We start from the raw sequence: 24,960 nt of genomic DNA on the forward strand, positions 1-24,960 counted from the left end.
AATTGTTGAAACTTGTGATCAATGTTGAGCTGGCTGATCAATTTGTGGGGTCATTATTCCATTTTTTGAGAGAATTTCTACTATAAAAAGATAAAGTCAGGTAGAGAGATTGGGAGAAAGAGACCAAGGGATTGAGAACAATGAACCCTTATTTATACTTCAAATTTGTGATAGTGAGATTCAAAGAAATTACACTGTATAAAAGAGAATGATAATATATTGAATTTTAAAAACTGGAACAGCCCAGAGACTGCTTTCATCTAATTGCCATTTGCTGCTACACTGCATGAAATGAGGCACCCTTTCTGCAGGGCCTAATTGGTTCTGGAAACATTAATGGTTCTGAGTGATACTGATACCATTGCAATTAACCCAGTTATTAATACTAGGAAAGAAGCAAAGGGAAGGCCAAGTATTAAGGCATGTTATTTAGGTAGCTTCACCAAGAAGCTAAGCTTTACACTCTCCAGGGAGCCACCAGTCCATTCCCAGCAGATCTGTGGGGAAAGGGACTGAACAGGGGGAAACAGATGCATGCCCAATGAAGTTGGAGGGACAGCGAAGATGCTTGCTGGCAATCACACCTGGGAATGGGTCATTGGCCAGAATAGGCGTGGCTACTGAAAGGCCAAGCAATTTGAGATAATTTATCCCCTAAACCAGTGGTTGGCAAACTGCGGCTCTCAAGCCACATGCGGCTCTTTGGCCCCTTGAGTGTGGCTCTTCCTAAGCCTTAGGAGTACCCTAATTAAGTTAATAACAATGTACCTACCTATATAGTTTAAGTTTAAAAAAATTGGCTCTCAAAAGAAATTTCAATCATTGTACTGTTGATATTTGGCTCTGTTGACTAATGAGTTTGCCGACCACTGCAAATGAAGGCGTTCACTCTCTTGGTTCTCTTGGGACTCGTGTTGCAGGCGGAACACTCTCTTGGCTCCCCTGCATTTGCCCACATGGCCCATGGCCAAGTGGGCCCGACAAACAATGGACGGATGCATCGTAATTAGCCTGATGCAGTACTGGACCTGCTGCAACATGGAATGGAACTGGCTTTGCTTCTAGCTCTACTGAAACCCTAATTACACTTCTTCCAGAACTTGGACTAAGGGAAATGGGACTTTGGAAACCCAGGGGTGTAATTCCAGGCAAATAAAAATCACTCATTCTTATGATATCTCAAGAAAACTGTTTTTCTTGAGATATCAAAAGGACTCCACTGTCAACACTCAGTGAGAAAAGGGATACCTCAACTTCCCCAATGACAATATTAAACCTCACAGCACACAGGGGTAAAAGCCTCCACTCGCCCTTGAGTAATGGGTTACTGGCTTCTTACAAAATTCAGTATCAATTTAGCAGAAGCAACCAAAACTTTCACTTCAGTACGCATACAATTTTAATCGTTCTCCTCCAGCTTTTAGTTGTGAGCCAAAGAACAGCACGAGGCAGCTTGGTCATGCTCCAGACTGTGAGGATACGTTGATGAAGAGTCTGCAGCTGAGCACTAGTAGTGAACATTGGGGAAATTTGCTTCCCTGGAAACATAACTTTCAGGGATACTTAAGGTACTGAAAATGCGGAGTCATCAGTAATGGAAGTCATTGTTGATGGCATTTACCAAAAATAACACCAGAACACCATGAAAAAAGGTATTTTTCTTAACCTCAACTGCTTAACTCTTGAGCATGTATCAGAAAACGAGTGCATTTTTCTTTCTCTTCTAAAGAAGTGTCACTACTTGCAGGAGTAATGGCAGTGTGTATCTGCTGATATATACCCGCATCAGCTTTCACTAGAGTACCCTGCACTCATAATGAGCTGGAGAAAAATATATAAATAAGATGTATTTTGAAAGCACACTACTAAGACTATGATAGAATTCAGATTTGATTATACCGAAGCACTATGTAGTCTTCCTTCCTGATCCTTCTTTAGAGATTGTCCTGTGATAATGCAAAGATCCGAGCCACTGTTTGACCAGGAGGCTGTGCTTGAACCACTGTGCATTGAATTTCCATTTCCCGCAGTGTAAGGGGATGGTGGCTATTGTTCTAGCCAGCCTTGATGCATTCAGCTTCAAGTGAATCAATACAAGTTCAAATGGGTTTGCTAAACTTGAGTCCTCTTTCTGGAGAGGAATTCCAAAAGCTTGCTTCTGTAAAATATGTATCAGTTTGGTAATTCCTCTCCAAGATCCTCTTTGCTTTTTTCTATTAATATGATTGATTAAGATATTCTTTTGTCAAGTTTCCAAGGAGAGTCATAAATAGAAAATCTGTATTATTTATAGGAAACTTTCTGCAGGGATTGGTGGCATAAATGAAGAGAACCATATATTTGTTCAGATATATCAGGGGCTGAACACTGTCTGAAATCAGAAATTGATAAACATCTCCTGAAGAATATATAATTCTATGAATTCTCATGAACATAATTTTGAAGTATGAAAAATAAAGATGAAAAATAAAGATAAAAACTAAAAAAATTAGGTAGAGAAAATAGGAATCAAGGGTGACAAACAATAAACTGTTAAATATATACATTTGTATATTTGTACATATGTGTATAGATACATATACACATGTGTATTTATACACAAGTATTTAAAGAATAAACACTATTGCAAGGGTTTTTGATGTACAAATTCCATGTTTCCTTTTACATTAAAGCATGCTAGAATAGTGAGTATTTAAGTAAAAAAATAAATTTTACATATGTACTGGGTGTCCCAAAAATGTATACACATTTTGAATAATTATAATAATTCCAATGGGTTAAATCTGGAAAGAAAAAAAAAACATCAATTGAACTTTCAGCTGTTAGAGTATGTATATAAATTTTTGGGACACCCTGTATATGTATATATATATTATGACAGTAAGAACGTGAAAATCATGGTTTTCCTTTTTCTTCAAAGTTTGCCTTGAACTGTGTTTTTCCTTGACCCATTTAGTCCCCAGTTCTTCCCAATACAGATAAAATGGTCCTGACACAATCTTTAGTGCCTTTGTCTTCTTTGCTCTTTGGTATGGCTTGCAATTAGGAGTACGTTGGTCAGTAACCCATTCAAAGTTAGCTTTCTGATGCCTTACTTTTGGGGACTACTCTTAAATTAGGCATAAGACATTTTCTAGCAAAGGAGGTAACATATCACTTCTTTAAGATCAAGTAATAACTCATTTTGTGTGGGGGAAGGAATATTCATTATATGGCTTAGAAAATGTATGGCCACCTATCTTCTGTTTCCCAGCCAATGAAAACAATGATTTGCAGCTTTTAAAACAAACTTGTATTAAATTATACTATGTGCTGTTCACTTTATATGTATTTTCTCAATCATTAAAAAAAAAAAAAGGAAAAAACAGCTGTCGTTGTTATTTTCCTTAAAAGGAAACTGTAGCTCAGAGACTTAAGTAACTTGGCCACAATCACACAGCCAAGTGTTCCAGGACATTAGACCACATCCTTTCATGAGTCCTTCCTTCCCTTACTTGGCAATCTATTCAAATGAGGTAGGTTATTCAATTTGAAAAATCTTAACTTCACGAATCCATAACCAAAGTAAAGCAAAAAAGCAGGTAACAGAGTTGATAGGCTATAATATTCTCAAGGACAGGAAGTGTAACTTCTATTTCCTTTGTAGAGATTAGAAATGTATAGGGTGTGGCAAAAGTATGTTTACAATTGTTCTTATGGAAAATAATACAATAATTAATAAACAATTATACAATAATAAACTCGGTACTCACAACTGTAGACCTACTTTTGTCCCACCCTATATAGACTACCTGGGCTTATATAGTCACTGTGCCTTTTACTAGCACAAAAAAGCAACAGGTCACTAACCCCTCTCTGAGACTTAGTTTATTCATCTATACATTGGAGGAATAATAGTATGTATTTAATAGTGACACTATGCAGATTAAATGGGATAATAAGTAAACGCTGAATACATTGTCTAGCACATGGAAAGCATCTGTAAATATAAGCTAAGTTTCCACGATATTGTCATTAAAGTGATACTGAGAAAGAACATGACTAGAATGTAATGACCAAGAGACTTGTGACCCAAAGGGCGTTCTCCAAAGTGGCTGAATTAGCATCACCTGGAAACTTGTTAGAAATGCAAATTGACGGGCTCTACCCCAGACCTACCAAAATGCAATCTCTGGGATGGAGCATAAAAAAAGAAATATAGATATATTTTTATCTCAGAAATATTCTGCTTTTTTTAAAATTTATTTTTGTTTTGTTTTTTGTTTCTTAAGTGTTTGGTTTTAAAGAACTGCCTCGGGAAGAAAACAAAGGAGAGTAAAAAACAAAACATAGTGAATTGGTTCCATTAACGTACGTCACACTGCAGACTATCGAAAGAGAATTTGGTAGAATAATGGCCAATATTGCACTGTGATTCAACACAGTATAGAGAGCAATTACACAATAATTGTTTCTATTTTTTTCTCAGAAAATGCACATTAATGTGCTAATTACACTTTAGTCATAAAGATCCAGCTTGCTAACTTTGCCATTATCATGATCATGATCATTGCCAAGTACTGTTTAAGCATCTATGATGTTGGCGCATTATGCTAAGATGTGGCAATTTATTAAAATTATGCAACATATATAGAGATAGGGAAACTTATAAGTTGTGAGTACTAATTAACATTTTTCCACTTTAAAGTCTTTATTTATACTAGAGAATGAGGGACATCTGAGGAAAAACATGCTCTGTCAGAACTGAGTGACCATGGATAATGTCTGGCATCAGAACATAGCGTTGTTTAACTCCAGCACAATGTTGTTTACTGAAGATGTGCTCAATGGAAGTTGTTCTTGCTGTTGTCATAACTATTATTGTTATTGCTATTATTATTATTATTGCTATTGTTATTATTATTATTATTATTATCATTATTACTACATATCTTCAAAGATATATAAGCTGGTGAAGGACAACCCCATTGTGACAAGCAAGTACCTATGTCATCTTCCAGATGCACAAAAGGAGGTTAAAATATTTTCTCTGCCTCCAATTAACAAACACTCAAAAAATAGAGTGACTATGTTTAGAAAAGCAAACCTTAAAGAAAAGTGTCTCTTAGAACCCAAAGAAGCAAGCACACAACGCCAGTCACCCCGACACTGCCAAAACACTCCTCCAGCAAACATTTTCACTTAGTAGCCAGCACTTTGACTTAAGAGGGCAACATTTTCATTGCAAAGTGCTCACAGCTTAATGGATTCTGCTGTGAGCAAATTAGAAAAAAAGAAGTGAGAGAAATCACGGCCTCTACATTTAATTAAACTTCTTCAGGTTGTTAATTCTTCTGCAAGTTGATTAATAAAAAGTGTAGGCTACCACACTTTCTAAACTGTGATTATATGTACTCAGTCATGGTATAATCATACAGATTATCATAACTTGCTAAAATAACTTACTTTGTTCTTTAAAAAATGTTGCATCTTAAAGCAAGAGAAATATTGAGTCTAAATCTACCTCAATTCTTCTAAGAGAAGTGAACCGAGGTTGTGAGAGCAAAGGCTCTGGCTTCCTCAGAGAGAATAAGGTTCATGCCCAGCTGCATCACTTAGTCACTGTGGACCCTCGTGTAAGCTACTTAGCCTGCCTGAGGATCAGTTTCTTCATCTGTACAATGGACTTCATTTGTATGAAGATTTTATACAAGCTTTCCACAAACATCAGTACCACCATTGAATTCAAAGATCCTACTTTCCTTCCTCATATTTGGACCCATATAATATGTTCCTTATCCTAATTTTATTTTTTAGTGCTTTAGGCAGAAATATAAGTCTAATACAACATTGAAATTTATCTTCTGAGAATATTAAAGTGAACCACATTACTTGAAGAATATTCATTTTGGCATATTTGGTTATGTTTTCATTTTTTTAAAAGAACAATGAAGGCTAATTCTTTGGACTTCAAAACAGGTTTGTTTTTGTTAAGTTCTGGGAAAATATGGCCAAAGAACACCACATCTTTGGGAACAACAGCAAAAGACAAAAACAGATCATCACTAACAGAAGCTAAATTACACAGCGGATTTGAGCTCCTAAGATAAAATTGATTCTGCCACGATAAAAATGGAACAGGACCAAGAGATGACAATGAGAATCGTTTGAGTACTTAAGAGACCACTTTAACAATGGGAGTGCGTTCGAATCCTAGCATCATCATTATAGGCTCATTTTCCCTCTTTGGTTCCCTTGATAAATGCCTAAAAAGAGGCACTGGCATTTTAAATTGCTCAGTCTTCATAGCTGAATTCTCTTTTTCTTTTCCTTTCTTAGGGAACAATATTTTCCTCCAGGACTAGAAGAATGGTTTTGAGAGCAGCACTGTGACCATCTAGCAAAGGCCGCACCATGGGATTAGGGCCCTGGCAGAGAGTTACCTGTGGGCACTTGCTCCAGGTTCCCCACTCGGACATGACGCATTCACTGGGGCACAGAAGGGAGCAGGGCTGGGTTTCTGGGGGCATCTCGTCCTGGTTGCAGAGGCTGCTATTTACTGCCCCACCTTCACTGGAGGCCGTGTTCACACATCTGTGAGGCAAGACCACAACGTAATGTGATTACTTCAAACAGTAGAGAGTACATTTAAAATAGCCATGAGGCATCATACTTACTCCTCAAACATAACATAAAATGAGCAGAGAAACCAGGAAAAAAATTCCAGTGGGCCTTCACAGAGTGATAACTCTGTGCTGACCCCTTTATTCCGCAGAGCAGGAAAGATAAACAGGGACCAGAGATAACTACTGTCCTTGAACACCTCTCACTCTAAAGAGACCTACAGTATGTTTGCTCAGGTCCAGCACAGAGTGAATTTTCTTTTTATTGTAGCAAATCTTGAAGGTGCTCCTTTTCAGAATGAACCCATCACTTTGTAATAGCCAGGACCTCTGGTTGCCATGATTCCCTCAAACCTTCCCTAGACTTCTATCTCTTATCATATCATCTATGCCTCCCTAATCTGTGTCCAACACATTTAAGGTCAGGACAAAGTAAAGTGAATATTAATTGAACATGTTTTTCTTTTAGTTGTTTTCTGTAAATCAATAGGAAGTTTTGATGCCATAAACCAGGGGTCCTCAAACTAAGGCCCGCGGGCCACATGCAAATACAAATATTGTATTTGTTCTCATTTCGTTTTTTTTACTTCAAAATAAGATATGTGCAGTGTGCATAGGAATTTGTTCATAGTTTTTTTTTAAACTATAGTCCGGCCCTCCAACGGTCTGAGGGACAGTGAACTGGCCCTCTGTTTAAAAAGTTTGAGGACCCCTGCCATAAACCAAAGGACAATGAGCAAGCATTTTTGTGCACAAGATACAGATGCACACATTATAGTTGTTTGGACTCCCTGGTGTCAGGCTTTGAGATAAATTGCTGGTGAAAGTTAAATAAATGATCATGATGTTGATACCATCAAATGAAAACCCAAGTCTTATACCACTATATACATCCACCAGAATGGCTTAAATAAAAACAAAAAAATATATATATATATCAAAACGTTGGTAAGAATGTGGAGAAATTTTTACTCTTCTAACTCTGCTAGTTGGAGCACAAACTCTGGTAAATTAGGTGACAGTATCTACTAAAAGTAAACATACACATACAGTGTATTCCAACAATCCCAATTTTATATTCCTCTGCAAAACAAATGTGGAAAAACATGCACCATACTATGACTGAAAATGTTCATGACACCACTATTCATAATCAGCCAAACTAGAAACAGTTCACCTAGACCTGTGGTCAGCAAACTGCAGCTCGTGAGCCACATGCAGCTCTTTGGCCCCTTGAGTGTGGCTCTTCCTAAGCCTTAGGAGTACCCTAATTAAGTTAATAGCAATGTACCTACCTATATAGTTTAAGTTTTAAAAATTTGGCTCTCAAAAGAAATTTCAATCGTTGTACTGTTGATATTTGGCTCTGTTGACTAATGAGTTTGCTGACCACTGACCTAGACTATGCAGCCAGCAACATAAAGTAAATACATTGTGATAAATTAACACAATTACATGCTATACAGTGGTGAGAATGCATGAACTATGGTTGCATATAGGAGCATGGGTAAAGCTTATAAATATAATATTAAACAAAAGAAGCTAGACACAAAAGAACCTTCTTTATAATACCATTCATATAAAGTGAAGTGGACAATACTCTTCCGTGGTCTCAGAAGTCAGAATAGTGACTACATTTGGGGTTACTGACTGACAGGGGCTTAGGTGGTCCTGGCAGTATCTTGTGTCTTGGTCTCTGGGCAGTTACAAAGGTGTGTTCACATTATGAAAAGTCATCCAGCTATGCCCCTATGATGTGATCTTTCTCTGTATTTATATTATACTAGAAGCCCAGTGCATGAAATTTGGGGGGGTGTACCTCAGCTCAGCCTGTACCCTCTCCAATCTGAGACCTCTTGAGGGATGTCCTACTGCTGGTAGGATCGGTCCTACACGGGCAGTCGGACATCCCTCTCACAATCCAGGACTGCTGACTCCCAACCACTTGCCTGCCTGCCTGTCTGATTTCCCCTAACTGCTTCTGCCTGCCAGTCTGATCAACCCCTAACCACTCCCCTGCCAGCCTGATTGATGCCTAACTGCTCCCATGCCAGCCCGATTGCCCCTAACTGTCCTCCTCTGCTGGCCCGATTGCCCCTGTCCTCCCCTGCCAGCCTGGTCCCCCCCCAACTGCCCTCCCCTGCAGGCCTGATTGCCCACAACTGCCCTCCCCTGAAGGCCTGGTCCTTCCCAACTGCCCTGCCGTGCTGGCCTGATAGCCCACAATTGTCCTCCCTTGCCGGTCATCTTGTGCTGGCCATTTTGTGTCCACATGGGGGTGGCCACCTTGTGTGTGGGAGTAATGGTCAATTTTCACATTACTCTTTTATTAGATGGGACTAGAGGCCTGGTGCATGAAATTCATGTACTTGGTGTTGGGGGGTGTCCCTCAGCTCAGCCTGCGCCCTCTCGCAATCCAGGGAACAGGCCTAAGTTGTCAATTGGACATCCTTGCGGCCACGGAGGCAGGAGAGGCTCCCACCACCGCAGCTGCACTCACCAGCAGTGAGCCTGGCTTTCGGCTGAGCAGCATTCCCCCTGTGGGAGTACACTGACCCCCAGGGGACAGTTCCTGCGTTGAGCATCCAACCACTGGTGGTCAGTGCACGTCATAGCGACCGGTCATTCTACCATTTGGTCGATTTGCATATTAGCGTTTTATTATATAGGCTATCAATTAGATTATTTAAAAAATATTTTCTCAAAAGTGTTTAATAACGACTTGGTATGTACAGGCTCTTTTGCTAGGTGTTGGTATCAAATGCTATTCTTTGTTAGTAATAATTCACTTAGTAAATATTTTTAAGGGTTTACAGTGCACCAGGCCCTTGCCTGGAGGCTGGTGCACACAACTGAAACAATGACAGGCAGGATCTTTATTGTTACCAATATGTCCTTGGAGTGATAATGATCAGAGTAAAGGTAAAGGTGACCATGGTGATGGGATAAAAGGTGCCACTTGCTGGCCTGGGTATTTCAGACACAGGGCCACAGCCATGGAGAAAACACCTTAAGGGGGGTGTGCAGGAGAGCTTTTGGTACTCCCCACATCATGCTGTGCTGAAGTGAATTGTTCTACATAGTAGGAGTCTTTTTACATATATATATATTAATAATTGTTTAAAATTTTAGGAAAATTGTAGTCAATCACTAGGCATAAAATAAAATAAACTTTATTAGGTGCTAAGGAATGGGAAAGGAATGTATAAAGGAGGGTAGGAGAAAACGGCAGACAGAGAGAAGACATAAGTTTGTAATGATTTCCTATATAGGGAGGCATGGTACAGAGTTATCCTTAGACTTTAATTTCTCCTGCAGTAACAGTCAATAGTGGAAGGAGGGACCACAAGGTGGCTTTTTTCTCTTTCCCTGGACAAATTTAAAGCTGGAAATTGCTTTTCATTTTGACCACATATTCTCAGCTGATGTCCTTTTATCATTTCACTGAGAAGAAGAGGTAAGGCTACTTCTGGTCAATGGTGACTAGTTGAAGTTATGCATCAGTCTTTTTTCATCTCAATATGCCACAAAAACAATAGCAGAATAATTTGTTACACACACACCACCACACACACACACCAAGAGGGAGGGAAAAGGCATTACCCTGTGAGGACAAAGAACAAGAAGACAAAGGCAACAAAAGGAAAATGGATGGGCTAGTGCTAACTGCCTTATCACACCAGGAAAGCTGAATACGAATTCTTCAAGGAAAAACAGGAAAGTACCTCCATTTACACCACAGAACACATGAGCTATTTGGGAATTTGTGTCACTAAGTACACCTGAAAATATGAATGAAAGAGGCTGAAAAACTGTAGAATTTATTGAAAGTGTGTTTAAGTAGCTGGTCCCTGGGATCCCCTGCCCTAATCTACATAGCTCAGTGATAGTCCCTCTCTGCCAACGCAGGGAACTGAAAGTTTATTAGCTAGAAGGGGTCATAATGAGGTCCTTTTGATTAGAAAATACACAGTCCCTTAATATCATACTGAAAACAAGAATTTAAGTTAAAGGTAACACACTGTAAAAATCACCACAAACTTAATATCTCAAACAATGTACGTTTATTATCTGATCATTCTGAAACACAGAAATCCAGTGTGGATCTCACTAGGCTAACTTGGTGCTTTGTCAGAGCTACATTCCTTCCTGGAGCCTCTAGAGGAGAATATATATATATATATATATATATATATATATATATATATATATTCTCTCTCTCTCTCTCTCTCTCTCTATATATATATATATATATATATAGAGAGAGAGAGAGAGAGAGAGGGGGGCGCGCCTGGTGCACAAAATTCATGCACAGGGGAGGGAGGGGGTTCCCTCAGCCCCAGCCTGTACCCTCTCCAATCCGGGACCATTGGCTCCTAACTGCTCACCTTCCTGCCTGCCTTATCACCCCTAACTTCCCTCCCTGTTGGCTTGGTCACCCCCAACTCTCCCCCTGCCAGCCTAGTTGCCCCCTACTGCCGCCCCCCCCCACCAGCCTGGTGGCCCCTAACTGCCCCCCCCCTGCCCGCCTGGTCGCCCCATGTAGCCTATTCGGTTGTCTGTTTGGTTGTGATGGTCACTTAGGCATATACACTGAGTGGCCAGATTATTATGACCACCTAATGTTTGTAGGCAAATTAGCTATAATTTTGCGCTGAAGTTGCTAGAGGGCCAGACCATTATAAATAGGGAAGCAGGTTGTTTACCATGACAGTAGAAATGATTTTTTTCTGAAGATATGGGTAAACAATGAGATTTAACAGCCATTGAACATGGGACGGATATATATATGTATATATATACACACATACATACACATATACACATATACATATTTTCTTTACCCTTTCCAGGATAGCAAAAGGAATAATCTCCTTTTACCTTGTTCTAGAAGACTACATGATTTAAATACTGGTACCAGCACATGGGGAAGCTTGTTATTTACCTTGTTATTACAAGCCCACAAGGTTCCTGGTTTGGATGCGTCTTCCTCCCTGGAATCCGCTTTCTATAGAACCTCATTTATTTGGGTTTCTCCTCAAATATTGCTGGTCAACCTCTCCTAAATAGTATCCGTCATCTCTCTGACCCAATTTTATGTTTCTTCTTGGCATTTAGTAGCAAAGACTTTCCAATATATTTACTTATGTGTCTACTTTTTCTCTGCTACTAATGTCTTTGAGGACAGGAACTGTTTGTTCACCTTATCCCCAGTTCCTGGAACAGTGCTTGATCATAGAAGGCAAAGATTCAAAGGCTATTTTTTTAAATTAATAAGTGACAGCAGTCATTCATGAACCATGAAGATGTCCTCCAGTCTGTAGGTTTTAAGAAAGAGAACAGATCAGCCGTTTCATGTATTACAACAGCATGCTATTGCCCTTGCTGGTGTGGTTAAGTGGTTAGAGCACTGACCCAGCACTAAAGGGTCATGAGTTCTATTTTCGGTCAAGGGCATGCACCTTGGTGTCAGGTTGCCATCCCCAACCCTGGTAGAAGTGCATGCGGGAGGCAAACAATGTGTCTCTCTCAAATTAATGCTTCTCTCTCTGTTACCCTCCTTCTCTCCCTTCTATCCTCTCTAAAAATCACTGAAAAAAATATCCTCAGGTGAGGTTTAAGAAAAAAAGAAGAGCATGCTATTAAACTCAATAATGGTTGCATTGCAAAATACCTGGAAAATCCGCTTCACATATTTACCAGTAAATGTGATCATGCACATAAATCACATGACACAGTGAGTATGTGTGAGTTAGCAAGGGATGTCATAACAAAACGCCGCGGACTGGGTGGCCTGAACAGAAATGTATGCTCTCACAATGTAGAAGTTAGCAGTAGAGGGCAAGGTGCTGGCAGAATCGGTTCTCCTGAGGTCCCCATCCTGGGCTTGCGGGTGTCCCTCTTCTCACTGGGCCCTCACCTGGTGTCTTCCTCTGGGTGTGTCTATGTCCTAATCTCCTCTTCGTACGAGAAACATGGCAACACGGTCAAATCTCCTAGTTTGTTAACAGTGATGGCCAGGAGTCAGCCGAGGGATGCCAGCCGCTCCATGCCATCGGCTGCCCACCAAAGGCATTGGAAGGAAACGGCCAGGATGGTGGCTTCATTGCTGAGGAATCCTCACCCCCTTTTGGCAGTGGAGGGCACGTGCGCTCCATGGATTCTTAAAGATGAGCAAAAGCCAGAGTACACTGTGTGAACGTCAGAGTGTGCTTGGCAAAGAACGCTGCTGTTTGTACAGAAGTGCCGGAGCCCCACTGCCCCCTTCCCCAAAGGCCTCCGTCCCACACACCTGATTCTCCTAGCTTGCGTTCCTCCACCACAGCGCAGGGGCCTCAGCTCGCTGTGGATTCTGCATGGGGACCAGTGTTCTACAACCCAGGAATACCGATTGCGCTCACTGTGACACGGGACTGCCTCATGCACCTGTGGAGAACAGCAAAGGGGAAAAGTATGTTAAACTACCCAAGTTATAGAAAAAATGCCTCTCTTTTTGTAAAGCCTGCTGAGCATAATCTGAGAACCACACTCTGGTCCAAACGGCCAATTATATCCCTCAAAGCAAGATATATTTGGCTTCTTTGAAATTACGGATTTGCCTAAAGAAATATACCGGGGAAATCAACTAAGATATGAGGGTATGCCTTTGCAGAAGAGAACAAAGGACAGTCATTCCCCATCAGTGAGAATAGGGATTCCATTATCATTTCGTTTCCTCAAATAGCTCACACAGCATCTATTAGCCGGTTCAGCTCTCAATTACATGGTGTATTGTATTCTCAGATGTACTTTAAGATGTCAATTGAAACAAATACATGGAAGGGAAATTTACTCCTGAACATAACAGGTTTTTAGAATGCATAAGAAAAGTGGTATTTTTGCACCGAAAATTTCTTTTTAGGCTCCCAAATGATCAACGCTAGCAGGCAATCATTTAGCCTCCTGGGCATTGTGGCTTCATCTGAATGTAGCTATTTGTAGGATGTGTTCAGAGAATAGCTAAAACACACACACACACACGCACGCACACACACACGCACGCACGCACACACACACACACAACAAATGCTATCTAACTGTCAGAGGCTGTGCATGATTGCTGACTGAGAATACCTACAATGTCATGGTAAATTCACTGGATGCCATAAATTAATTCTTAGGTTACTTCCTATCTGTTTGTAATTATTTTATTCCTGAAATTGATGGGTAGTTAAATGAATTTGTCTGCCCCTTAGAGGTTGAATTTAAAACGTATTAGTTCTCAATATAGAGCACAGTGTTCTTCCTTGGTAAGAAAAAAACCGTTCCCTGGCGTGATATGTTGCTCTAGCCCACAACGATGGCTCTCGTTTAGCCTGCTGATAAAGAGTAGCTCAGCCCATTACCCAAATAGTTAATTAATGCCTTTCCTCTTAAATAAGAACGTAAGCCTGGATCCTTTCCTCCCCTCGCCTTTCTAATTCCATAAAATTGTAAATGATGACTAGGCAGTGCTATCCAAATAGAACCATTACTTCTGAGTTTCTACTAAATGCAGGGGAAAGCACTATGTAATGGGATAATCAGAAGACGAGATTGGAGCACTGTCAGCATGTTAGACGGGAATCAAACGAGAAAAGGTTATTTGCGAGACTACATCTTTGGAATCACAAATAATGTCAGAAACTATTTTTATCTGCGGGGTTCTATTTGGCTCTCATGTAGACTGCACACGGATAAGGGAAACCACGAAGTGAAAAATATGTGAGGGCAAAATGAAAGGAGATGGAAAATAGAAGTGGAAATGGGTGTGGGAAAAGTAGGAATTAAGTCATAAAAGAATCACATTTCTTGCTGTGAATGCCGACAAGAATGAAATGAAAGGGTTAGGAGCAGTGCCTACATTAGAATAACTTGTAAGGGAGGAAAATGCTAAAAAAAAAACCTCAGATGATGCTAGAGGTAAGAGAAAAATCTATAAAATTGAAAAGACATGACTCCACCCAAACAGACACCAGGAAACAGGGCTGACAGCCATTGAAGGTTTAGTTGACCCAACTGTACCCTGGACATGAAGCTCTCACTAAATTTATAGGTTCATTTTATAAGCTCCTTAATATGCATCAGACAATTCAAAGAAAGCTTGTTGATTTGCATATGAGATACAAGAAAGTCTATCAAATCACTTTGCACAAACAGGGGATGGAGAAGAAATTCATTAAAAACAATTTCCCCCACACCTCCTGATGTGTCCATCTGTAAGCAAATGTGGGCTCACCTCCCTGAGATGAACCTATTTTTCTAAAACTATCGATACTAAGCAGAGCATATAATTCCAGCCATCAAAAGCCCCAAGGTCAGATGGAAAATGAAAAAGTGTTAGTTGCATATACGTCTTATATAAACCTTGAACGCTTGGTGATAGATTGATTTACTGCTTTTATTCTTTATGCACCAGCCGTCTCCACCTGTGGCAGAGTAGCTAACCTCGGTGACAAGCTACTGGAAGACAGGGAGTAGGTCTATGTAGGACGACGGTGACCACATTCTTGATTAATGGTGGAAAAATAGCTCCTCTTAAAGAAGGTTCTCCAGTCCCGTGGGTTTACTTGACATGCCCCCCATATGCATCAGCCATTTGAATGACGTTCACACTGTCACTTCTAGCTGATAAATCGCTACCCTTCCTTCAAAGCACACCCACAGTAAACCCCACCACTTCCATAAGGCTCTCCCCATGTTTCCAGTTTCCCATGTTTCCTTGCTTTTGGTACTCAAGTGACAGTCTCAGTTTTAAGCACACTTGTAGCTACATTATAATGTCACATGCACATGTACAGGGTGGGGACAGTGGTGGTGGCTAGGGCGGTGGGTTCTAGGGGAGCAAACACATTTAAAAAGTCATCACTTTGATTCCTCTATATCAGTGGTTCTCAACCTTGGCTGCACATTAGAATCACCTAGGAATGATTCCTGAGGTGATTCTAATGTGCAGCCAAGGTTGAGAACCACTGATCTATATGTTCCTATTCTCTCATATGAGCATAGCCCCCACCTTTTTTTTTTTTTTTTTACCTCAGTCTTAATACCATATCTGTTTACTTTTTATCTTAAGTAATATTGAGAATATGCTCAAAGAAACATAATTTGTATTCTCCATACCTACATATGCTTTTCTCTCAGCATATTTAACCAGGAGTCAGATCTGGAATAGCAGTGTTATTTATGTGACTACTTAAAAAAGAAATATGTGAGTCGCAGGCAGGCAGGGACGACGTTTCTATGATGTCTGTATTTCACAAGACAGGGAGACGAGGGTAGTGCTCAATAAGCACTTGAATTAAACTAATTTTTGAATGTGCCCAGGTTGCTAAATGACACTTAGTTAATTTTCTAGAGAAAATAAGCCCACTAAATGGAACATGTAAGAGGTACTTTACAAAGCTCAAAGGACAATAAGAAGGAATAGAAATGAAAACTTTTCTTTCCATTATGGGCTTTGGTGAAGAATAGCAATCACTATTTTGTCAAAAGGCACTACGTGATGATTTTGTTAATGGAAAAAAGGCCATCCCTTAACAATTGTGAGAATTGTCTCCTTAGAGCAGGGGTGGGCAAACTTTTTGACTCGAGGGCCACAATGGGTTCTTAAACTGAACCGGAGGGCCGGAACAAAAGCATAGATGGAGTGTTTGTGTGAACTAATATAAATTCAAAGTAAACATCATTACATAAAAGGGTACGGTCTTTTTTTTTTTTAGTTTTATTAATTTCAAACGGGCCAGATCCGGCCCGTGGGCCGTAGTTTGCCCACGGCTGCCTTAGAGCCTTGTCCACCAGGCAAAGGAATCCTAACTAGAGAATCCACAACACCTGGAAGAGGCTAAAAGGAAGCTCACTCATTTGTGGGATATAAAGAACATTATGAACTGATGAACAAAAATAGATACAGAGGCAAAGAATCATTGAACAGACTGTCAAACAACAGCAGGAAGGCAAGGGAGGACTGGGGGGAGGGTGGTAAGAGATCAACCGAAAGATTTGTATGCATGCATATAAGCATAACCAATGGACGCAAGACACTGGGAGGGAGGGTGAGAGCATGTGCTGGGGCGTAGGGGAAGTTGGGGGGAGGTCAATGGGGAAAAAAGGAGACATATTTACTACTAATTGTAATACTTTAAACAATAAAATAACATTAAAAAATGAAGTACCCAGACGCCCGATTTCTTCCCCTTTCAGCCCTCTATGTTCTCCCTATTTCATATTGCTACTCAGTTGCTGATTACAGTTTTATAATGAAAGTGTGTTAAAACATGGGCTTTATCAGGGAATCATATGGAAATGTTCTGAAGGAAAGAAATGAGCCATGGGGAAGTTAAATGAAAACCATGTTTTAATGGCATGAATTAGGAAGAAAATAACAGAGTTTAATAGGGTCATCAATGCTAAAAATGCCACTGAAAAGTCTAGATCCTCTGAGAGAGGTAACGTTACATTCTCCCGGTAATGAGTCCTATTTATTACTTCTTCACTGGGGAATTCTGTTTTTATATTTTGATAGTTCTGGAGTCATAATCATAAGTGGATTCATTGAGCCAATCTTAATAATTATTGAGTAGGCCACTGCTCATGGTAACGGATCAGTTTAACTTGGTATTGGTTTCTGATACCACTCTTCAACTTCAGAGTGATTCCAGTTGGGGAAACAATTGGAATCTAATTGGGTATCAGTTACTGTCATTATTACATATCAGAATCTTAGGCTTCAAGGGCTCAGACGAGGCAAACAATCCACCAAGCACAATAATAACAAAGACAAATCAAGGAAAAGTCATGGTCTCAGCTTTCCTGTAGCGGCAACCCTTTGCTCCAGTGAAACTATCAAGTCCAAGGACTCTGTGGCTACTTTACATTTGAAAATTGGTTCAAAGGCCTATCTGGGGCCATAGTCAGGGGCTGTCCCATGGGAAGGGGGGAGGAACTGGTCCCCTGGAGTGATGAGCTCACATAGCATTAAGGATTCCCCTCTCCTTCAGATGTGAGCCCTTAACATAAGGCGTGCAAACTTGCCTCTGCTCAGGCCTAGGGTCCTCATCCCTTATCTACGCTTCCCCTCTTTCCTCCTCCAGGCCTCATGCTTCCCTTCAGAAGGATCTTCTGGGCAACACCTTCCTTCAAGTTACCAAATTTGCCCCTTTTCTTGTTCAATCAGAAACTTAAGTTATACTCTCCTCCATTAGGACCTGTCTGACTGACTGGAAAGTATCACATTTACACAATTACCAATTAACTTTTCGCTTCCATTTTTATTAACCATGCATTTAAGTCTGTTTATTCACAGTGTAACATATGCAATTGGACCCAGGAGCTTTGACTGTGCCCATCACAGTCCCCGGTCAGCACCATAATGCTGTGTAAAAGATTATAGCTTATAAGAGACATTCTATGTTTTAGGTCTTGACTATCACAGTCATTTGAGTTAGACAATATTGGTCTGACCTCTATTTACAGGGAAAAATAACTAACATTTGCAGAAGCTAAGTGAGTCATTCATGGCTGGTCCCCAAAGTGAGACTGAGTATCCCAATCTGGTGATGCTAATTGTGCACTGGCTGCCTGTTTAGCTGGTTCAGGCACATCGCCATGCTCTGAGAGACAGTCAATACAGTGGGACCTTGACTTACGAGTGTCCCGACTAACGAGTTTTTTGAGATACCAGCTGTTTCTCCGCCGATTTTTTGCATTGAGTTGATAGAGTAATTTGAGTTAACGAGCTCCTTAACGAGCTCGGTCTCGGAACGAATTAAACTCGTAAGTCAAGGCCCCACTGTATCTTCTCAGTGACAAAGGTGATGCTAATATCTATAATTCCCAAAAAGGGAAAACCAAGAAGAGAATGTTCAAAGATGTCTATGTAGTAGATGATGCCTATTACTTTATATAGCAAAAATATTGCATGAGCAATGCATTCCTTGCCTTTGGCTAGAGTTTCCTTTCACAATTTCAAAAACCCAAAAAGTGTCTCAGAAAACTAATTTTCACGTATAAAGCAAGAGCAGGCCTAAGTGTTTTAGATGATTGTCATCCTCGTGTGAAGATGGTGCGTTAAAAAACATCCACAAGTATTTTAAATTGTTATCTATGGGAAAAACAAGTCATCATGTGCTATGGGCTGCTCAAGAGTGCTCCATTTGAGGTAAGGCTTTTTCTGGAGATCCTGGAGTCCAGGGATCCATACGCAGGGGAGTCCAGGGATCCATACGCAGGGGAGTCCAGGGATCCATACGCAGGGGAGTCCAGGGATCCATACGCAGGGGAGTCCAGGGATCCATACGCAGGGGAGTCCAGGGATCCATAGGCCAGATGCTCAAGTCTGAGGCCTTTTCCTGGGCATTTCACACACTCGCTTCTTTAGCACAGCAAACGAAAGACTTCCTCGGGATGCTCTGAGCTGATCACCATGCCTGCTTTGTGAATTTCACCACTGATTTTAAGTATTATACGTTTTGTTTTCAATTTTGATGTTAAAAATATAAAATAAACCTAATAACACTAAATCATCATTACCTGAAAAATTTATTGACAAGTAAATTGTTGAACTTTAGCCAATAAAATGTTTATCAGAATAATAATGGTGGTAGCTACTAGTAAGTTCTCCATCTCTTTTTTTTTTTTTAAATATATTTTATTGAGTTTTTACAGAGAGGAAAGGAGAGAGATAGAGAGTTAGAAACATCGATGAGAGAGAAACATCGACCAGCTGCCTCCTGCACACTCCCCACTGGGGATGTGCCCGCAACCAAGGTACATGCCCTTGACCGGAATCGAACCTGGGACCTTTCAGTCCGCAGGCCGACGCTCTATCCACTGAGCCAAACCGGTTTCGGCAAGTTCTCCATCTCTTAAAAACTGCAGATTCCAGTTGGATGTGCAGACCCTGAGAACTACAGCATTGGTGCAAGGGGCCCTCGAATGCATTCCCCAGCAAATTCTATCTGTGGTCTTAATGAATAATATAATCTCAGACATGTTACCACCACTAGTAAAATGAATTTATACCATGTTGTGATTAATGAAGTTTTCATTGCATGTAAAAGAACTGTTGAATTTGAAAGCACTGATTAGAAAGTTTTCAATGTAGGTTAAGAACATAAATTCCTCATATCAAAACCACAGGGAACCACTGCCTTTACATGTAAAGAAGGGAAGAAATGGACCAACTAGCAGGCTATGCCCTAAAAGAACATTACTCTTTATGTTTTGATAAAAGATATGTTGCACAGAAGAGCCATTTTTGCTAAAAGTGGATATTAAAGAATACTTTTTGCTGATAAGTTCTAAGCTCCAGATTTATTACCTTACATTTCTTAATAGTCTATGGCACTAAACCCCTTCCCTCTGCCCTAAATATCACTGATAAGCTTTAAGCACAGAGTCCAGACCATCATCCATGCACAGCTAAGCATCTCCATCACCCACATAGTCCTATTTTCCTCCCCATAATGGAAGAGGGAGGTGGGGTGGGTAGTAAGACTTAACAAGACCACAACAAGGCATGTACATCTTCCCCTCGCCCATGTCCCCTGCCTTTTTGCAGGAAGTCACACACAGCCCATTCACTATAGAAGGTACATAAGAGAGGGGAGCCCCAACGCCCTCATCTAAAAGGCTTGGTCAGCGCCCTGTTAGCTGTGCTGATGGACTTTGGATGATCTATAAATGCACATAAGTAAAAATGCTCCAATTAAGCATAATATTATATAGGGTGTCCCAAAACAATGTATGCACACCCTTTGAATAATTATAAAGGCTGTGTTTATTAAAATACATTTCATTTTCAAAATTGAGCTGACAGCTGTTAAAGTGTGTATATATTTTTTGGGACACCCTGTGTTCCTCCCTGCAGAAGATTTACATTTCTCATTATGTGTATTTAAGCAACTATGCAAGTAAACCATGGCCTTGAAGTGCACTGCATAGTAATGGACTATTGGCAAGAAAAATGATCATTCCGCAGGTCCTGTCAGGGCATGCTATCTGCAGTAATGCTCTAACCCACCTGTGTGTGAACATGAAACATGAACACTTATCGGCCTCCCTCTGTGCCTGGTGTGTACCACAGAACTGAGTGAACACACTGACATGGCCAAGTTGGGGCAAGGTGAACTGCACGGCCCACATTCTGCACCAGAGCACGATGTAAACAGTCACAGCAAATAGAAGGAGAGAAGGGAACTCACTGCAGAATCTGGACTGCCTTCCCCCACACGCTGGGGGTGCCGCCACTGCCATGCTGTGCCGCGGCAAGACATCCGGTGGCATTTGGGAGATTGCTCACAGCACACCATGGACTACAGGCCTGGTGGCCCTCTGGGTTTTCATTGAACAGACTGAAGTTATCAGTCATGTTGAAGTAAAAAAGAAAAAAAGCAACACTATGTCAACTATGATTGATACTTCCAGCAAACTCTGCCAGAACTGAGCCCATAGTTCTTTAGAGAAGAGGTTATAGATAAGCCTGGAAGACATGATGCAAAGTGAAATAAGCCAGTCACAGAAGTACAAATACTAGCCGAGTCCACATCTATGAGCTGCTCAAGTAGTCAAACTTGTGGAAGCGGAGAATGGAATGGTGGTTGTCAGGGGCCGAGGGGAGAGAACAATGAGGAGATCTAATCAACGAGTATAATATTTCAGTGATGCGCGATGAATAAGTTCTAGAGGTCTGCTGGGCAACGCTGTGCCTGTGGATAAGAACATTGCATTATACACAAACGCATAGAAGGTGTTTTTAGCACAGAGAAAATTTAATTAAAAAGAGGCATGTGTCTCAGAGGGAATTAGACTTCACTGTGGGATCCTGACTCGGGGTGGGAACTTCTGCCGTAAATATCCAAGAGAAAATGTGGAGGAGTCTAGTGCAAATATTAGATACCAGTAGATGCCAGATACCAGAATATGACCACCAGACATCAGGTAAGAAAGGAAAGTTTTCTTTCTCTGTTGCAATAAAAAGCAGTGTGAAATGGAGACTGCTCTGCCTCCTGGCAGGTAACAGCAGTTTTATAAATTATGACAGAAGGCAGTGCTAAAGCAGAGCTTAACAGATCCCAGGCCTCGGAAACAGATGTCTGAAGGGGAAATAAGACACAGCGGTCTAGAGCACTGTTTGGGATTTATTAAGAAATGGAGAACAGGGCTTTAAGCCTGAGGCTTGCAACTGTCAAACAGAAGTGGCGGCTTTGGGGGAAACCTTTGCTTTCCTTGTTGGCCTTCGCTAGGAGAGGTCTCGTACAGCTCCCACTGGTTCTCAGTAGTTGGGAGCATCCACATCATCCCTATATTCTAGGAAACATGCAACTTTCTCTTCACCGAATAAATGCAAGAAGCCTATGGCTTCAAAAAGATTTGCTTTTCAATTATGCCTAGAAAATCAATATAATTTGGATTTATAAAAAGAAGCAAGTATAATTTAAATTGCATACCCCTTAGGCAGAGAAATTCTATGTTTATGTTGCTGGACTACTGCATATGAATGGACAAGGAAGAGTAGTCCTAGTTAGGAATGACCTAATATGAACTACTTTGGAAATATAGTCCCCCAACTTTACTTGGAGTATCTCAAATGGGAAACTTGATGGGGTAAAATCTCATTGTGGAGAGTGGGAGCCACTAAGACTTTTAAGATTTATATCAAGAGAGCTACTCCAAATAAAGTTGGGGGACTGTGTGTCATTTTGAATGTGAGAGGGATAAGAGTGTGTGAGTGTGCTGAGAAAGGCAGAAATAGCAACAGGCTCTGTAAGAGGGGATGGTTATGGATTGACTGCTATTTTCACAAAGCTTCCAACATAACAAGGAAGAAGAGACACCAAGATTTGGTAGTGAAAATGAGAGTCAACCCAAAGATCACTGCTATTTTTGGGAATCATTTAAGATTAGTATGTTCTAGAACAGCGGTTCTCAACCTGTGGGTCGCGACCCCTTTGGGGGTCGAATGACTCTTTCACAGGGGTCACCTAAATACATCCTGCATATCAGATATTTACATTACGATTCATAACAGTAGCAAAATTACAGTTATGAAGTAGCAACGAAAATAATTTTATGGTTGGGGGTCACCACAACATGAGGAACTGTATTAAAGGGTCACAGCATTAGGAAGGTTGAGAACCACTGTTCTAGAACCTAGGGATGCATTAAAGCACCCCTCCCCTTTTTTCCCCCCAACAGAATTATGAAGAAAATGATGAGGCATCAGCCTCCCAATGCCCTGAATTCTAGGGAGCATTGCTAATGAGCAGATCAGCAGAAACCCTTGGGTACTGCAAAAAGATACTTTTTTATAATGTATTAACCATCTTCTTTCATCTTATGCTGGCTGGCTTGGGAAATATCGGATGCTGTGTGTGACCTAAAAAGCAATCTGGGCTTTGGAAGGTTTGCGGATATTCTCAGGAGGCAAGCACAAAACTGGCTTCCGGGACCACATCCAAAAAGAAGCCCCATAATTGATAAGAAATTCCTTTCACATGTTTCTTATCAGGCGAGGAGAACACTGGGCCACATGCTAGACTCTCTAAACCACTGTCACAGACAAACCTGTCCTGCTCTGAAGCAGATCATAGTTCTCGCATATCACTTACCCCATTATAGAGAACAGAACAAAAGAAGGAGCCATAAAACACTGGCCATTATTAGCCTGGCCAGTGTGGCTCATTGGTTGAGCCTCCACCAATGAACCGGGAGGTCAAGGTTGGATTTCCAGTCAGGGCACATACCTGGGATGTGGGCTCAATCCCCAGTAGGGGGCGTGCAGGAGGCAGCCGATCAATGCTTCTTTCTCATCATTGATGTTTCTCTCTATCTCTCCCCCTCTCTCTTCCTCTCTGAAAGCAATAATTTTTTTTTTAATGGCCATGATTCTACCTAGTAAGACCAATATAGAAAGGAGAAACAAGAATTATAGTCTGCAAACTCCATTCATAATTTGGCTAATTTCTAATTGATCCTATCAGAACAAGCAGGAGGAGTGGAGATTGCTGTATCATTCCATCTAAGAAAAAACAGACATAATTATTAATTCCTTATGGTCTGGGCAAAAGAGAAAACTGAAGTTTACTACTATAAAATACCCTTAAAGAGACTATTCGCGCAAAGATGTTCTGTGTTACACACACATGCACACAGACACAGGGATCTTTATCTTCTTCTGTAGATAAACATATGAGAAAGCAACTCTTAAGCTACTTTGTGCACCAACAGTTTTCTTGCCTGTGAAAGTACTAGGCCAGGCACAGCACAAATGGCTTTTTAAAATATGAACTCTCAGTGTGAGTTCTCCCATAACAAACCGGATGTGTCTGGGGCTAAGTTAAAGTGAAACGCGGAGCCACAAGTGGTGTTTTATGACCAAGGATGGCGCAGCCTGACCTTTGCAGAAATGAGAGGCGAGATTGACTGGATAATGTAATCCCTGCCAATCCCTTATGTGGTGATGAATTGGGATCTGGGCACTGACTTCCGCCCTAATTTCATCAGTTGGAGACTCTTATTAGGGACTAATTGAAAGCTGTTGCTTTATGGGATACAGAGTATCTTGTTGGAAACATTCTTCCGTTGAGGCAGACAGTGAAGAAGAGACAAGGACTGATATGGCCTTTTTGGCTCTTTACAACATAAAAACAGAAGATTACAGAAGGAAAATGATAGTTTAAGGCAGACTTGTATCTAGCCTCCATTTTAGGAAACAAATATTATTAAATACAACATAAATAATGAAAATATTCATGGGTACTCACAACATGGGTTATTTGAAAAACTACAAGTGTGCACATACAACTGACAGCCCTTTTCAGATATTTACTGAGGACTAAGAATTCCAGAAATCATATTTTCTGCAAACAGCCTTTCCTTCTGCCAAAACACACACACACACACAAAACAACAACAACAAAACTTTATGCTCCATGTCCCTGGTTTATCTGCTGAGCTCAATAAATGTATATGGGCATAAATAATGAATGAACAACTGCAGAAATACTTTCTGTGCATGCTTCCTGCAAAGCATACCTAGACCAAACCATAATGCTGGTGTCCACAGAAGTTAAAAGTTTGGCCCTCTTTGTAATTATTTTTACAAGGATTTTAGTATCATGCATCAATAATTCAAATACAATTGTTTATAATTATACTCTGGTCCCAATATTTAAAAGTGGATATCCAGATGAATTCAGAGTCTTTCTGATATTTCTTAGACATATGTAAGTTCAAAGTTCTCTCATTTCTGAATTCAGTTATGATTTCTCTAAATATAATGGCAGTAGTACCCCATATCCACATCATAGTTATGGATGCCATGACTTACTTAAGAAAA

General features: G+C 40.6%; 1 protein-coding gene across 1 annotated transcript in view; it reads right to left on the reverse strand.

The window, feature by feature from the left end:
• THSD7B (thrombospondin type 1 domain containing 7B) overlaps positions 1 to 24,960 on the reverse strand; it is a 755,959-nt gene that overhangs the window by 97,504 nt on the left and 633,495 nt on the right. Inside the window, exons 15-16 of the mRNA XM_036320836.1 lie at positions 12,895 to 13,028; positions 6,423 to 6,573 (exon numbers count right to left, since the gene is read on the reverse strand). Coding sequence (XP_036176729.1) covers positions 6,423 to 6,573; positions 12,895 to 13,028 — 285 coding nt within the window. The remainder of the gene's footprint in view (positions 1 to 6,422; positions 6,574 to 12,894; positions 13,029 to 24,960) is intronic.

This window comes from Myotis myotis, unplaced genomic scaffold, assembly GCF_014108235.1.
Source record: "Myotis myotis isolate mMyoMyo1 unplaced genomic scaffold, mMyoMyo1.p scaffold_m19_p_8, whole genome shotgun sequence".
NCBI lineage: Eukaryota > Metazoa > Chordata > Mammalia > Chiroptera > Vespertilionidae > Myotis > Myotis myotis.